Genomic DNA, 16,777 nt, shown 5'->3' on the forward strand with positions numbered 1-16,777 from the left:
CACCACACCCAGCTTTTTCTGTTGAAATGGGGTCTTTTGGATTTTTTGCCTGTGCTAGCCTAGACAGGCATGCATCACCATGCCTAGTTATTGCTTGAGGATGGAGTATCACAAACTTTTTGCTGAGCTTGCCTCAAAAGTGATCCTCCCAATGTTAGCCTCCCAAGTAGCTAGGATTACAGGCATGAGCCACCAGCACCATCCAGAAAACAGGGTTTTGAAGTGAGAGAGAGAAGGATGAAAGGAAGAAGGAAGGACCACAGTGGGTATTTGTGGGTATTTGTCCTTCTTTTGGCATCTGACCCCTGCCTTGAAACATGAGTAATTGCAGTATCTTAGGGTGTCCCACCCTAGAAGCTGGAAATGGCTTCTGGCCTCAAGGATGCAATGGGCATGTACAGAAAATGCACAGGGATGGTGGCAAAGCCTGGCCCTTTCCCCAGAGAGGCTCTAGGAGACCTAGGTAGGACTTGGGTTTTTTGCCAATTGCAATTGAGTCATAAATGATATGCTAATGTAAGGCAAAAGTGAGAGAGGTATGAGATCAATGTCTCATGAACCCAGAGAATCAAACACAAGCTTGAGGACCAGCTGGACCGAACTCTGGGGACCTGAGCAGGAGTTTGCAGACCAGCTCCCAAGAGCTACCCCTTTGGGAGTTCTGACAGTCCCAGCTGAGTCTCTTGGAGCCAGTCTATGCGAAGGTGTACCTGATTGGCCCGATTAGCTATGGGGCAGGACGGGTGATGAGAGGCATCAGTACCAACGTGCTGGGGAGACCACCCACATCCCCTGTTTATCTGAAATTCAGATTTAACTGAGTAGCCTGTATTTATCTCCTAACCTTACCCTGAAGCACTTTTTTTTTTTTAAATACCGTAAGATTCATCTCCCTCTGAGCTCTGAGATTTAGTAGGTCTGGAAGGAGCCCAGCCAAGAATCTGTATGTATAAATCTCTTTTGTTTTGTTTTGTGGAACTGGGGCTTGAACTCAGAGCTTTGCACTTGCAAAGCAGGAGCGTTACCGCTTGAACCACACCTCCAGTCCATTTTGCTCTGGTTCTGTTGGAGGTGAGGGTCTCTCGAAGTATTTCCCCTGGCTGAGCTCAAATCGCCATCCTCCAGATCTCAGCCTCCCAAGTAGCTAGGACTGTATCCTTAAAGCGGTATATTTAGATCGCCAGGCTGGTGGGACGCCAGGCTCCTCTCCTCATGAAAAATACACACGTTCATGCTTATTCATTCCTCACACTTTAATGGCTCAAGCTAGCTCCAGAGCTCCTGGAGTCTCCTGGAGAGTGGCGCCTTTCCTCCCCTTCCTCTTACTGTCCCGACAACCAGCGGCCCTTCGCTGCGTTCCGCAGGGCGTCCCCTTTCCCTGGCTCTCTTCACTGACTTTATTATTATTATTATGACTATTATTATTACTATTTACACTGAGGTCCCGGGATCCAGGCGGATCGGGCCATTCGCTCCCTGCCCTAGCTGCTCTCAGAACCTGAAGTGGCAGAGGGCGGGAGGAGGAAACGGGTGGGGCCAGGGACGAGAAAAGCGAGGGAAGAATCAGGCCCCGGCCTGGGAGTTCTGCTGGGGTCCCGCCCAGTCGTCTGACTGTGTTCGGTTCCGCTCAGCTTGAGGCGTGGCCGATAGCCACAGCCAATCACAGCTCAGGAGAGGGGCGTGGCCTCGCAACTTCAGCGAGCGCTCTAAACCAGGCCCTGGAGGGCAAAGCCCATCCCTACCGGGGCCCTGGTAGACTCAGTTCTCCCTGTCCCGGCTGCCAGCGCGCAAGATGGACTTGGTCCCTGAGGCCTCGCGGGGAGGCGCAGCCGAGGCGGATTTTCCAAAAGAGCCTTTGGGAAGCCAAATCCCGGGGCTGGAGCAGCCTCCGGTGCCCACCGACAGCCCCGATGGCAGCCCGAGGCTGGCCGGGGCCGGGAAGGAGGAGGCGGGCGCGGGCCAGGACCTCGCGGACGACAAGTGGCCTCCGCCTCGCCCCCGGCCCCTGCGGGTGCCGCCGCTCAGCCTGGGCTACGGCGCCTTCCGCCGCCTGGGGTCCAGCAGCCGGGAGCCGCCGTCCCCGGGACCCATCTCCGCCGAGCAGCTCCGGGATGGCGAGGCATCCGGGGTCGAGCTGCTGCCCTGGGCCGCCCCCGGTGAGCCGGCGCCCGGCACCTGGGCACCCGTGGAACTGCAGGTGGATGTGCGCGTGAAACCCGTGGGCGGCAGTCGCTCGCCCTCGCCCGCGCCCTCCACGCGCTTCCTCACGGTGCCGGTGCCGGAGTCCCCCGCCTTCTCCCGCCACGCCTCCCCGGCGCACCCGCTCCTGCAGCGGGCGCCGTCCCCGAGCGGCACGAGGGGCCGCGCCTCGCCCCTGGCCGCAGTCCAGACCGATCGCGACCCGGACGCCGAGGATCCCGCCAGCCCCGCCCAGGAGCGCGCGGGATCCCCGGACTTCCCCACGTGCGGCTGCCGCGAGCGCGCCCTGGAGGAGGACGTCGAGCTGCTGCGGCGCGCCGGACTGGATGGCCAGAAACTGCCCCGGGCCATCACGCTCATAGGTTAGTGTCACCAGCCTGCGCTGCCAGATAGGCGCGCCCTGACCTCCTGTGCCCCCACAGCACTGGGCAGCAGAGGGACTAGGACACCAGAAGACCACCCCGATGCCTTGACCCCACCTGGCCTCTCTGCCTGAGAATTAATAATATTCCAGTATATCTGATTGTGATTTTGTGGTAACAGAATAGAACCACTGTCCTTCCCCTCCCCTTACTTAAGTGTGCCCACGTGTGGAAAAGTAGAGGCGGTAGGAACTCCCTATGAGGGAGGGTGGCTCAGGTGACGTCTGGGACAGGAACACAGCCTCCGGGCTGACCGGACGCCCTCCACTCACCCTACCTCCCCGCCTTGGGGGGACTTCTCCGCGAACTGTCCCCCGTTCTCCCCACCATGTAGTGGAGCGTTTGGCTCCAAACACTCATCCATGTCCTATGCTGGCCTGGGACCAGACTATGCTAGGGTGGTGTGTGACTGTGAGTTTGTGATTGTTTGTAGAGGTCAGGGGAGCTTGGCACGAAAGGAGAAAGAGTCCCCAAAAGATAGAACCAGCTCTGGGTAGGGAATCAGCCAGGAGTAGCTGGTGAACTTGGCATGGGAACGTTTGCTGAAGCTGTCTTGAGTTGGGGTGGTAGAAGCTTCTTCTAAGGTGAGATAGGCAGGGACAAAGGCCAGGAAGGACTAGATCCCCGCCCAGTAGGCAAACCCCCAAACCCTGGGGGATTGAGGCAGGACAAGGGTTTGCAGACTGGGAAGGACTTGCATTACTCACCAGTTTAGTGAGCTATTTTCTATATGCTGTACTGAAAAAAACAAAACAAAACTCTGACAGTATTGTGGAGGAAGATAGCGCAGGCATGAGACCGAGGTGAGGACCAGCTACAAGGTCAGCTAGAGATGATGAAGGCTTGATGGACGGCAGGCCTGACCACTGATGAGATGATGCAGGCCAACTAATGGGAAGAGTGGGAAACCACCCACATTTCTGACTTGGTATAGCCAGATAATGCATGGTCTATCTTTCCACAGTAGAGATTATGGGAAGAGGTGTGGGAGAAATAAGTAAGACCCCTTTGGAAGCCCCAGATAGAGGTGTCAAAGGAAGAAGAGTGACCGCAGAGGTGAGAATGGTAGGAGGACAATCAGATGTGGAGAGGGGTCCTCAGACCAGGCAGGGGAAACAGAGCAAAAGCACAGGCAGTCTGGGATGTCATTGAAGGGGCAGGGACAAGGGGGTGCGATGGAGGTGAGGGCAGGAACTGAGGCTGCAGGGATAAGGGGTCTTCTGCAGGAGGTGGGGCAGCTTGGGACTGCTCAGGTGGTTAGGACTGATGGGGTGGGGGAAGCAAGAATGTGCTGAGTGCTCAGTGCGTTGAGGACAGACACCGGAAGCGATTGATGTCACCCATAGAGAGGAGCAGAGGCCCTGGGCAGTACGTTTATCTGAAGTCATCTTTAAAGCAGACTTCTTGCTGGCACAAGCCCCTTATTCTCTCGTGGGGGTGGGATGTGCCTTAGCAGTCAGGAGGGGTGAGTTGGAAGGCTCATAAAATTAGATTTAAAAGCAGCCGGGGCGTGGCCGCTCAGGCCTGGAATCCTAGCTACTCAGGAGGTCAAGATCAGAAGGATTACAGTTTGAAGACAGCCCAGACAAAGAGTTAATAAGACCCCATATCAACAGATAAGCTGGGCAGGGTGGTACACCACCATGATGCCAGCTACTTTGGAGATGTAGACAGAGATAAGAGAATTTCTGTTTGAGGCCAGCCCTAGGCAAAAACTCAAAACCCTGTCTGGAAAATAACCAAAGCAAAAAAGGGCTGGGGGCATGGCTTAAGTGGTAGAAAACCTGCCTGGCAAGTGCAAGACCTGGAGTTCAAACCCCATTATTGCCAAAGGAAAAAAAAAAAAAGCTTTGCAAAGGGAGTGGGGTGGAGACTTCCTCTTTGACTCCACAGTGGGCCATGCCATACCTCAGCAGTTCAGAATTAGGTGGGCCTCCTAACTGGCATGGGAGAGGTTTGCCCTCTACTGAATTTCTTTACTGTTTTGTTTTCTCAAAGGTCAGGGCTGAATGCAGTGTTCAGCCACAGTAATTACCAAGGTGATTGGGTTATTTTCCTGTCCTCTCCAGGCTTTTTAGTTCTGGTTTCTTTATTTTAAGACTCAATTTATATGTATCTTTTACTCCAGGCATTTTCAAATTGCTCCTATCTTTATTGAAATATAACTCATACACCATAAAATTCATCAATTTAAAGTGTACAGTTCAACAAGTTTTTCTCTTTTTTTTTTTTTGCAGTACTGGGGCTTGACCTTAGGGCCTTCGCCTTGAGCCACTCCGCCAGCCTTTTTGTGATGGATATTTTCGAGATAGGGTCTCACAAACTAATTGCCTGGGGTGGCTTTGAACTGCAATCCTGATCTCTGCCTCCTGAGTGGCTAGGATTATAGGTGTGAGCCACCAGTGCCTGGCTTCAACCAGTTTTAATCATTCATAGGATTGTGCAACCATGACCAGTCATTTTTAGATTCATCACCCTAAAAGACTGTGCTCTTTACTATTTATTTGTTTGTTTGTTGTTGTGGTATTGGGGTTTGAACCCAGGGCCTACACCTTGAGTCACTCTACCAACCCTTTTTTGTGATGCGTTTTTTTCAAGATAGGGTGTTATAAACTATTTGCCCAGGCTGGCTTCAAACTTCGATCCTCCTAATTTCTGTCTACTGAGTAGCTAGGATTATAGGCATGAGCCACCAGCACCCAACTGTGATGGGTTTTTTTGAGATTAGGGTCTCAAAAACTATTTGCCCAGGGCTGGCTCCCAACCACTACCCTCCCAGTCTCTGCCTCCTGAGTAGCTAGGGTTACAGGTGTGATTACTGGTGTACCCAGCTGCAAACTGTGTATTTAAAAAAGAAAAATGCAAGGGTTGGGGGTGCAGCTCAGTGGTAGAGTACCTGCTTAGAGTCTCAGTATCAAAAAATTCCTAGATCAGCTCTTTGCATATCAAAGTAATATACTTCTCTTTCTGAGCTTTTTTAATTTTCTTTTTGTGGTTCTGGGGTTTGAGCTTCAGTCTGTGTGCTTGTCAGGAAGGCACACTACCTCTTGAGCCATGCGTGTCCCAGCCCTTTTGGCTTGTATGTATTTTTTGGATAAGTTCTCGAATTGATGCCTGTGTCTCCCTGGACTGAGATCCTCCTATTTGGGCCTCCCATATAGCTGGGATGGTGTGTGCCACCATGTCCCTGCCCAGATTTTATTAAGATGGGGTCTCAGGAACTCCCTCCCCTGTGTCCTGCTAGCCTCCAACCGAGATCCTCCCCATCTCTGCCTCCATTGGTGTAGTGAGGATTACAGGCATGAGCCACCTCACCTGGCCCCTATCTGATCTTTGAAGCAGAGATTTTTCTCCAATGCAAATGAAAAAGTAAGAGTTTCAAAAGTGCTTATTCCTTTAAAATTGAATAACAATTTAGAAAGTCATCTAAAAAACCTTGTACACTAATGGGGCATTGACTAACAAGCCAATAGTACCCAAGGACTATTACTTGTGTAGGGTAATTTACCTGAGTGTGATTTTGCTACATAATATTTGATTAGAGACCAAACACTGTGAACTTCCCATGTTGACCTGTAGCTCGGTCCAATAGAAAAGATCATGAAAGTTATGGTTATATTGCCCTGTGTGACAGTGAGCACTTGTATATTGAACTTGGCAATTGTATTGTAGAATGCATTCCTTTTTAAAAATGCTTATAGATTACAATTCTTCATAGAGACTTTGAACCAGTAAAAAAAAAAAAAAAAAAAACCCTTGGAAACATGTCCATCTCTCTTTATGTAGATGTGTACTGTACTTATACTTTTGGGGTTTTTTAATTCTTTTTGTTTTTTGCAGTACTGGGGCTTAAACCCAGGGCCTTCACCATGAGCCACTCCACCAGCCTTATTTTTGTGAAGGGTTTTTCGAGATAGGGTCTCACGGAACTATTTGCCTGGGCTGGCTTCAAACCTCGATCCTCCTGATCTCTGCCTCCTGAGTAGCTAGGATTACAGGTGTGAGGCACCAGTGCCCAGCTATACTTACACATTTATATGTGGGTAAGGAACACACTAATCTTCGTGTGTCATTTTCCCGATACAGCTATTCTTTTCATCATAAAATACTGCTGCTGAATTGCATTGGCTGTTTCTTGGGCTTTGGGGAATACGGCAATTGCACTCTTACCACCTGCCTCAACTGACTGGCGGTCCCTGCAGCCCCTGGGATCTGGTGACCCCTAGGCCCTCGCAGCAAGCTTCTAGGAGTGCAGTGCTCCAGCTTGCTACAGCTGATTTCAAGCTTTGTGTCCAGACAGAGATGAAATTTAGGAAGCCACAGTTACTTCAGAGGGGTTGCGCACTTTATGATTGTGCCTCTGGTTAAGCATTTGAAATCATTCCTACTTTCTTTTATTCTCCAACTTTTCCCTTCTGGCTTTCCTGGTTATCCATTAACAAGGCATCACCTTTAAAGATGTGTCCCAGGCCAGGTATGGTGGCACCTATAATCCCAGCTTCTAGGGAGGTTAAGGTAGGAGGCAAAGCTAGCCAGCATAGTGAGACCCATCTCAAAAAATCAAATGATCAAAATTTTTAAAAAATCAAAATAAGATCAAATAAAAGTGTGTCCTCTTTCAGAGCCTTTACCTGTGTCCTTCTTCCCCCTTGGAATGTCCCCGGCCTTTGCTCCTCATTTCTTCCCTGCAGCCTCATCCCAGCTTCTGGTCTCCCTGGTCCATGACATCAGGCCCACTTCCGCTGCCAAATCACAGCTGTACAGTGCACTGCAGAAGGCTTCCTTCACGGTACTCCAAGGCCCAGAAACACCAAAGAGGCAGGTGTGATTTTGATGGAAAAACTTGAGTGATCCATCAGCTCAGAACTTGAATCTGGCCTGGTAAACTCTAGCCTAACCTGTGTCTAATGCAGAAATGCTCCGTAAATGGTTGTTAGCCAATCATTTGTTTCCTCTCTTCTGTAGAATCTTCCATCTCCTAACGATCGGACAGACAGAATGCCATCCAGCACGCTTCTCCCAGCTCTGGAGTCCTAACTTATGTTAGGTTGTTTGCCCTGGTGTCTCCAGCCAAGGGGACAATGATGCTGGTGGTGGCTGAGTATTGTTGGGGTGGTCTCTTCTAACCTGTGTCTCTGTTTGTCACCCGCCCCCAGGGCTGCGCATGTACATAAAGTCCCTGCGCTCTGCTCTGGTGGTCATGGCGGTGTTCCTGGCAGTCTCCATTGTCGCCATTGTGGCCCTGGCCTCTAGAGCAGGTGTGGTGTCACCTCTCTCCACTGCTTCACCCCAAGGGAAGTCTCTACTCTACCCTACAGCACCTTTGGGAATAAGACTGAGATGTCACACTGGAGAAATCCAGCATGACATCATTGGGCTGGTTGAGCAAAGATACAAAAAATTGACCTCATTCTCCCACTGAACACAGCTCGTACCCTGACTAATAATGGGGTACTGACCACCATCTAGGGGGCCTTGCACACAGCACAGACTTCCTGCCTTCCTGGGGCCCTGTCCACCCTCCTTCCCACCTCAAGGCCAGCCAGCTCCCTGCCTGTAGAATCACCCCTCACAAACCCCCCAGCCAGGTTTTGTTCTTGCATTGTGTACAAGCTTAGCTCTTTAGAGCTACCCATGACTCCCTGGGGTCTCTGTGTTGGCAGGAGCCAGGTGCCGGCCATGCCCTCCGGGCTGGATGTGGTCTGAGGAACACTGTTACTATGTTTCTGCAGAAGCGCAGGACTGGGAGACCAGCCAGGCCTTCTGCACAGCCAACCATGCTACCCTGCTCTTACTGAGCCACACTCAGGTAAGAAGGGTGGGCACAAGAGGGTGTATCATTCCAGATCCCACAATTGTAGAAACTAGCTCTAGTCCCTCGAGAATATAGAAGTCACCAGAGGGATAAAGTGACATGCAAGGCACCGGACGTCAGGTCTCCAACGGCCTCATTCTAAAGGGGCAGAGCTAGGATACCCCACCCAGCCTGGTAGTCACACAGTTAACAGTGAGCTTAAGAGCCAGGCCTGCTGGCAGAGACACACGTATGGGAAATAAAGTACATTCAGTGGATACACCAGTCAGGTATCGCTGTAAGTGCTGTGGATACACCAGTCAGGTATCGCTGTAAGTGCTGGGTAACAAATCATCCCAGCATATATTTCTTTCTTTTTTCTTCATTATTTAGGGAATACTTTATTAGTTTCTGTAATCAAACTTACATAGATAAGACCTCTCATAGTTAATACAGTGGGTTACCTGTCACAAGCATTTCTTTCTTTTTTTAATGCTTTTATTAGTATACAACAGTCATGTAGGGAGTTTTGTGTGACATTTCCATATATGTGTACAATGTACCTGGTTTGGTTCATCCCCTCCCCCTTCTTAATGTTTCAGTGTTCTACGTTCATACACGTGTAGAAAATACATCAGCCATATTCAGCCTCTTTACTCTTCCCTCCCTTAACTTGACCTGTTTTATGATTCTGTCCCTCATTGTATAAGTGTCTGTTCATTGTTTGGTGGAGTTTTGTCTTGGTATTTTACCTGTAAATATATTGTGCTTTAATCAGTCTAACCCTCTCTATTACTCTTCCTTACCCTTTTCCTCCTATCCCGTATTGTTCAACAGTTTTCAGTGTGTTTCATTGTGTCTTAGATGTATGTCAATATTATTCATTCTCTTCTTTTCCTCCCACTTAAAATCTGGAATCCTCCAGAGTTCTGGACAAGGACCAGAAAGTACAGGAGGTATAAGAGCTTGGCGGGGGGTGGGGAGAAAACACACAAGGAGGATGCAAAAACCCAAGGGACACACCAGATTATAGGGGTCCCTACAGCTGCAGGGTAAACACAGCTTATCTTCCCTGAAAGCCATCATGCCCATAGTGAGGAGGAAGTTTAAGTTCTACCTGTGCTGTGGACTCACTCACCTTTGTTTGGATCACTGCTGTGTTTTGCACCTTGTTGGGGAGAAGAAGCCACCTTTTTTTTTTTGGAGACAGGGTCTCTCTATGATCTAGAACTAGCTATATAGTCCAGGCTGGCCTCAAACTCGAGATCCTTCTGCCTCCATCTTCTGAGTGCTGGAATTGCAGGCATGTGCCACTAACCTCAGCAAAAAGCCATCTTAGCCAGGTGCCAGTGGCTCACACCTGTAATCCTAGCTACTTGAAAGGCTGAGATCGGGAGGATTGAGGTTTGAAGCCATCCTGGCAGAAATAACTTGCAAGACCCCTTCTCCAAAATAACCAGAGCAAAATGTACCGTAGGCATGACTCAAGTGGTAGAGCGCCTGCTTTGCAACCCTGAAAAGCCCTGAGCTCAGACCCTAGTCCCCCCTGCCCCCTCTCCCCCACAAAAGCCACCTTAACAGTACACACTGAGTGGAAGCCATGTCTAGACTTCCAAAAGATGGATAAGTATATGTCATTGGGTTAAGATTAAGAAAATTTAAGTGTTTAAACATTTTTAAATTGTGTGTGCCTACTCTGCAGAAAGATACAAAGAAAATAGAGGTGGTTGCCAGGAGCCGGGGAGAAGGGAGTCTGGGAAGTTAGTACTTAACGGGGCAGAGTTTCAGGAGGGGAAGATGGAGAAGTCCCGGAGGTGGTTGGTGACAATGGCTACATGACGGCGTGAGTGTGGTTCATGCTGCTTGGACTGCACTCTGCACCATGGCTGAAATGTGCACTGGGGGTGCGGCTCTGTGGTGGAGTATGTATGTAACATGCTTGAGGCCCCAGGTTCAATCCCCAGTACCAAACGCACACACAAAAGTTAAAATGGGTACATTTTGCGTTATGTAGTATATTTTACCACAGATTTTTTTAAAAGATGTATGCAGGCATAGCAAACAATCGATCTTAATTTTAAGAGGCAAAGCATGTGACTTCTAGTCTGTTCTGCTCAGTCACATCCCTCTGTCCACGTTGGTGCTGTGGAGGCCCCAGGATCTCTCCTGCCCTTGTGAGAGAGTGGTCCTCTGAGCCACCGATGACAACTCTGGACATTGCCTAACTGCTAACAGTGAGGACGAGAGTTGGAACTGCCAGGAGAAAAACAATGGAACGGAGTACGTAGGGCTGGGAGGGACAGGCCCACAGCTCCTGTCACCAGGAAAACCAGATGGTCTGGCACTGGGACAAAAAGGAGGACAGTATCCTCCTGGGGTGGCTGTAAGCCAGAAATGAGGTCACATTTGTGCCCTCCACAGCACAGGGACAGGAGGTTCCCCAGCCACAAGGACATTTAATTAGTGTGCACTATGTGCCTTTGGCTTTAAACGTATTCAGGTTCAATAACAAACGACCTCCCCTTTGACAGAGGACTCCACTGTGTCTCTGAAAGGCTGAGTGACTTTCCTAAGGTCATGTAATTCACAAGTACTGGCACTATGATTTTAAAGAGTATTTTTTTCCCCTTTTTTTTTTTTGTGGTACTAGGTTTTGAACTCAGGGCCTACACCTTGATCCATTCCACCAGCCCTTTTTTTTATGTAAAGGATTTTTTCGAGATAAGGTCTTGCAAACTATGCCCGGTCTGGCTTTGAACTGCAATCCTCCTGATCTGTGCCTCCTGAGGAGCTGGGATTACAGAGGTGAGCCACCAGCACCCAGCCTGGCACTGTGGTTTGAACATGGGCAGCCTGACCCCAAAGTTCTGCTGTCCCAGAGATGGCACTAGGTTGAGCCCTGGCACAGCCATCAAGTCCTGGAGTGCCTTCCAGCAGGTGGCTGCGGCTCCCAGGAGAACCGGGCTGGGCAGCGGAAACTGGCTGATCTGAAGCTATGGCAGGAAGTTGGGGCTGCTCAGCCCTATCCCTCACGCAGTGCACTCAGGAACCCCTCCTAGACATACCCACAAGCCCCAGCCCAGAAGGGGCCGAATGTGCTGCACCTGACTGCTCGCTACTCTGCATCTGGGTGGAAGAGGAAGGTTAGCGACCTTTATTCGGTCTGGAAGTGGCTTTGGCACCCTCTCAGCTGCTGACTGGCTGGTGCTGACCCCACAGGGGCACACGGCACCTGATGGCCCATAAGACTCTGGGCCTTACTGATGATGGCAGTGAGCACAGGGCGGCATTTTGGCCTTACTCAGGTAAGACAGGCTCCTGGTTCTCCCCGAGTTCACTGTCTTGTACAGGAAACTGGCAAGTGGGTGATTATAACAGCACAGCACACAGCTCAGCCGCCACTGGGGGGTTACAGGATCCCAGGACAGGAGCACTCGCTTACCTCACAGAGTCAGTAACCTTTCTGCTGAGACCTGAAGGATGGGTGAGGTGACACTGTGGGGACAGCCATCACCCAGAAGCTTACTTCCTCCTTCCTAGGAAGGAAGAGAGATCTCATTGTTAACTGAAACAATGGTATAAGAAAGAAGAACCCTACGCGGGTGCGTTCATTTATGCTTCTAGTCCTCAATGTAGATTTTTCTTGCTGTGCACAATGTGTACTTGCTGGTGGAGTCTGGAGTTTTTGGGTTGTTTTTTGAAATCTTGGCACAATTTCATGTTAACATTTTTTTTTCTTTGGTGGGATTGAGTGTTTGAACTCAGGGCTTCATGCTTGCAAAACAGGCGCTCTACCACTTGAACCACACCTCTGGTCCATTTTGTTCCGATTATTTTGGAGATGGAGTGGCGGTCTCACGAACTCTTTGCCCAGACTGGCCTCGAACCTTGATCCTCACAATCTCAGCTTCCTAAATAGCTGGGATTGCAGGTGTGAGCCACCAGTGCCTGGTAATAGCCTACCGTGTTGACATCTTGGAATTTGCCTAATTGCTTCCTGATTGCTAGGTATTTGAGTCGTTTCTCTGATCTTCCACACTCTGCCCACTCAGTACCCATGGTGTGTTGATTGGCACCCCTATGAGGGCTGAGATGGGATCCCCTCGTTTCTGGCTCCCAATCCTGAGCACAGTGCCTGGTAACCAGCAGGCATCCAGTTCAACTTTCACACTTATGGGTGTTTGGTGAGCCGTGCCTTGAGCTGATTCTGTTCTGGATTGGCCAGTTGGGATCCTGATGAAGCCTGGGGGGAAATGGATGCACAGGTGAGCCACAACCAGTGTCCAGAAAAAGTGGTTCCTTCTTTTCTTCCTCAGGACTTCCTGAGCAGATACCCGGTCAGCAAACACTCCTGGGTGGGGGCCCGGCGCGGCCCCCAGGGCTGGCACTGGATCGACGGGATGTCCTTGCCACCCCAGCTGTGAGTGCCCATGGCTTCCTCCCCGTCTGCTGTTCTGATCCTCCTCTTGCCCCCTCCCATGCCGGGGGACTGGCGTTGGGTTAGTCCCTGACACTCCAGCCCTGGTTTGGGTCCCCCAGCACATTCACCCAAGCAGGACTGTCACTCTCATTTTGTAGGTACAGCTCAGAGACATTCAGTGGTTGTGGTGCCACATAGGTGCTGACAGGGGATAGCCTCATAGCTCTTTCCAGACACGCCCTGCCTCTGTGGAGTGTCCAGGGCCAGTGGAGGAATAGGCCCATGGGCTGGCAGGAGGCCAGCATCCTGAGCGCCTCCCTCTCTATCACCCCTTCACAGGCTCCCAGAGGAAGACCAGGACACCCCGGATCTCAACTGTGGGGGCCTGGAGGAAGGCAGGCTCATGGCTCTGGACTGCAGCTCTCCCAGACCCTGGGTGTGTGCCAAAGGCGACGAGTGATTTGGGTTCCACCTGTGCTTGGCCTGTTGTGGGCCGAGGTGAGGGTTGGGGACAGCTTAGTCCCTGGACTTGGGTTCTCAGGTCTCCCTGTTCTATGCGTGAGCAAGCCCGGGGATCTGGACTTTGGATGTATGTCATGACCACATCCAAGAGGAAAGACATTGTCAGTGGTGGCCTCTGGTCCGAGCACCAATTTTGGTCTCCAGCTTTTGACACTAGTCTGTTCTATGACTTTGAGTGCATTTTTCTTTTTCCTTTTTTTTTTTTTTTTTTTTTTTGGTGGGACTGGGGTTTGAACTCAGGACTTTGTGCTTGCAAAGCTAGCTCTCTACTGCTTGAGCCACACCTCCAGGCCATTTTGCTTTTTTTTGTGTGTGTGTGGCAGTACTGGTGTTTGAACCCAGTGCTTGATGCTTGCTTGCTAGACAGGTGCTGTACCACTTGAGCCACTCCACCAGCCCTTGCTCTGGTTGTTTTGGAGATGGGGTCTCATGAACTATTTGCCTGGCCTGGCCTCTAATCTTGATCCTCCTGATCTCAGTCTCCTAAGTAGCTAGAATTATAGGTGTCAGCCCCTTTGCCTGCCTTTTTTTTTTTAAAGCACTACTGAGCCTCATTTTCCCCCTCATTAAAATGGCCCTTTCCCTTCTCTCCGTGACCGACTTCATCACACCCACCTATGCTTCCAATCCCTGAGGAAAGAGCAGGTCACAGTCATAGGTAACTCCATTCTGGTTTCAAGTGATCTGTGGTGCTGTGGTGGCACCGCTGCTCTGAGGAACAGCTAACGCAGGTCACCAGCAGCCTCCATGGAGAATGCCAGGAAAAGAAACTGGGCCTCTGAAGGAGGGGAGGAGAGGGTTCCTTCCCTGCCCTGTGGGTACAGTATGTTTTGGTGTGGAGATCCAGCACAATGGGGCCCCCAGCGAGCTGATGCCCAAGGTTGGGACAAGGCAGAGGGAAGCCAGGGCCACTTGGGCAGGAGATACCAAGAGAGCATTTGGCATGGCAGGCAGAAGTTGCCACACAGCATAGAGCCCTAGTGAGGAAGCAAGTGGAAGGAATGTGAGCAGGTTTGCAGTAGCGTTCCCACCCACAGCCATGGAGAAAGCAGCCCAAACGTTAACCTAGCCCTAGGTTAGGGTTCAGTGAGGGCTTCAAGCTAGGGGGAGCAAGAAGCTAGACGTGACTCCAAACTTGCATCTTAGTGCCAAGTGTGTGACACAGCTGTCCTGTGTAAACCAGCCTCTATTTAAAGTGAGGCCGTGCACCCAGAGTCCTCTAGCAAGAGACACCTTTGTTGGTGCATTTGAACCAATAGCTTGTACAGTCATCTGAGAGAAAGGGAAGAAGAGTCTGAGTGAAAGAGGCTTCTCGCCACTCTTGGGAAGTGAAAGCAAAAAGGGAGATGGAGTCTGGGTGCCTGTGGCTCATGCCTGTAATCCTAGCTACTCAGGGGGCAGAGATCAGGAGGATCGCAGTTCAAAGCCAGCCTGGGCAAATAGTTCTCTAGACCATATCTCAAAAAAAAAAAAAAGCCTTCACAAAAAAGGACTGGTGGAGTGGCTCAGGGTGTAGGCCTTGAGTTCAAAACCTAGTACTATTAAAAAAAAAAGGAGACAGGAATTTCCTGGCTACCTGAAGTTCTGGCAGCTTACCCAGGTAGAAATAGAAGATTTCGAAAAAAAAAAAAAACTAGTTCTGTCTTGACAACACAGACCTGCTTTTGCTACTCCAGGCCACTGCAGAGGAAATAGGAGGATGTCAGCAACCACAGAGGGAAAGGCCACCATGTGGACTGAGGGAGGAAGGAGGCACGGAGTTGTGACTGCTGCTTAGTAAATTGTCCCCAAACTTAGCAAGAGTTACTGTTGCCAATCATCTGCTTGTGCTGTGGCTTGATCTGGCAGGTTTTTATGCTCTGGATGCTACTGGCTGGAACCCCAGGGTTGCCAGAAGGTCTAAAATGGCCTCACTCACTCAACTGGCAATATGGTGCTGCCTCCTAGCTAGGGGCCTTAGCACGTTTGCACTTGTGTGTCTCCATGTGACTGCTTAGGCTTCCTTATGGCATGGTTGTGCCAAGGAATGCCCCGAAGCAGTTGGCATAAGCTAGATCTCTTGAAGGTTGGCCTCGGATGTCTCCCAGGGTCCCGTGTGGCACACTTTTATTGTCCTAAATAAATTGCAAGTCGAGTCAGTTTCAGGTGCAAGAGACTCCATTTGTTCTAAGAATTTTCAGAGCCGGGAGTGCTGGCACACAATTGTAATCTCAGCTACTCTAGAGGTGGAGGCAGGAGAATCTTGAGTTTGAGGCTAGCCTGGGCAAAAGTTAGTGAGACTATCTCATGAACAAAACACTGATACTCCTCTTCCCCCCGCTCTCCGCCAAATAAGTGTGTGGGGGGATGGGGGTGTGGCTTGAGCACTTGCACAGCCTGTGTGAGGCCCTGGGTTCAATCCCCAGTACTGTAAAAAAAAACCAAAGAAACTTTCTTTGCCATATCCATCATTCTTTGGTATAAAGATGGAGACAGATTTTTGCTTGTCTTGCTTTTTACCATAAAGAAACCTCCTCAAAGTGTGTAGAGTTTTCCCCATCCAGTCCCATCACTGCTGGGGCTGTGCCTTACTCTCATTCATTGTCCTCCCATTTTCAGTGTTCAAGTAGTACTTGTTGAGCAGAAATATTTATTGAGTTAAAAACAGTAAATCTCCAACACAGATGTTAACTTTACAAACTAAAGTTCATAATAAAAATTGGTTTTTTAAACCTTGTAGGACTTCTGAATCCAGCACAATAATTATTACTATGCAACTTTGTTCACAGGAAAGAGAAATCCCTAAAATTATAATATAGATGTGCACACACATCTCAACCCCAGACAAGCCTCATGCTTTTCTGAAAACAGAATTATCCCACTAGTCAGGGAAAGTACAGATATTTACTGGAATTACCACTTAGCATTGCCCAAGGATAAAAGCCAATGCAGTAAGAAAGTAGAAAAACCTGTACACCATTCGGAAGGCAAGAGGTAAAGTTGCCCTTATCTACAGATTTTCATCTGGAGAGCTCAAGTCTATCAGAAAGCGAATACAAACAATAACTCAGCCAAGCAGTTGGCTCTATAGCCAGTGAGCAGAAAGGATGGCCCAGCTGTCCAGCGGGGGCGTTGCTTGTGTGAGTGATGTGAATGCATGAATTCATTAGGAATGTGTTCTACGGTTTTCTGAGGGAGGGGGAGGGGAGGACTGGCTGGGAAGGAACTTGAAGTGGTAGCAGTTATGTAGACAGTGCTAGAGTTGTCAAAACTCACTGGACTGACCCCTCACAATGCACACATCTGCAATTTGTACTTCAATTAGGTTTGTTTTAAAAAGCATACTGAGAACTGATTTTTTTTCATAATCTTATGCTTTTAAAAACATCTGAGAAGGAATCTATGTCACACAAAAAAGGTCAGAAATCCCCTCAATGAATG

At 49.8% G+C, this 16,777-nt stretch overlaps 1 protein-coding gene across 4 annotated transcripts; it reads left to right on the plus strand.

Annotated features, from left to right (window-relative positions):
• The first annotated feature begins 1,686 nt into the window (after positions 1–1,686).
• Positions 1,687–16,068, plus strand: Klrg2 (killer cell lectin like receptor G2). 4 transcript variants are annotated; one of them, XR_012444128.1, is made up of 6 exons: positions 1,687–2,561; positions 7,778–7,879; positions 8,285–8,430; positions 11,066–11,220; positions 12,732–12,835; positions 13,175–13,200. XR_012444128.1 is itself a non-coding variant. In XM_020165293.2 (5 exons), exons 1-5 carry the CDS (start codon positions 1,793–1,795, stop codon positions 13,293–13,295), a joined length of 1,242 nt encoding a protein of 413 aa, XP_020020882.1. In that variant the 5' UTR covers positions 1,687–1,792; the 3' UTR covers positions 13,296–16,068. The 4 variants fall into 4 exon arrangements, 3 of the variants coding, with proteins under 3 accessions (XP_020020882.1, XP_073918262.1, XP_073918263.1); XM_020165293.2 differs by lacking the exon at positions 11,066–11,220 and having other exon boundaries at positions 13,175–16,068; XM_074062161.1 differs by lacking the exon at positions 11,066–11,220 and having other exon boundaries at positions 8,354–8,430; positions 13,175–16,068.
• Positions 16,069–16,777: the final 709 nt, after the last annotated feature.

This window comes from Castor canadensis, chromosome 2, assembly GCF_047511655.1.
Source record: "Castor canadensis chromosome 2, mCasCan1.hap1v2, whole genome shotgun sequence".
In the NCBI taxonomy this organism is placed as follows: domain Eukaryota; kingdom Metazoa; phylum Chordata; class Mammalia; order Rodentia; family Castoridae; genus Castor; species Castor canadensis.

Excerpts from the sequence above, each read along its gene's own strand:
- Klrg2 (XM_020165293.2), top strand. The coding sequence starts at position 1,793 with ATGGACTTGGTCCCTGAGGCCTCGCGGGGAGGCGCAGCCGAGGCGGAT. Across the intron at positions 7,880-8,284 it reads GGCCCTGGCCTCTAGAGCAG|GAGCCAGGTGCCGGCCATGC; the intron begins GTGTGGTGTCAC and ends CTGTGTTGGCAG. Across the intron at positions 12,836-13,174 it reads ATGTCCTTGCCACCCCAGCT|GCTCCCAGAGGAAGACCAGG; the intron begins GTGAGTGCCCAT and ends ACCCCTTCACAG.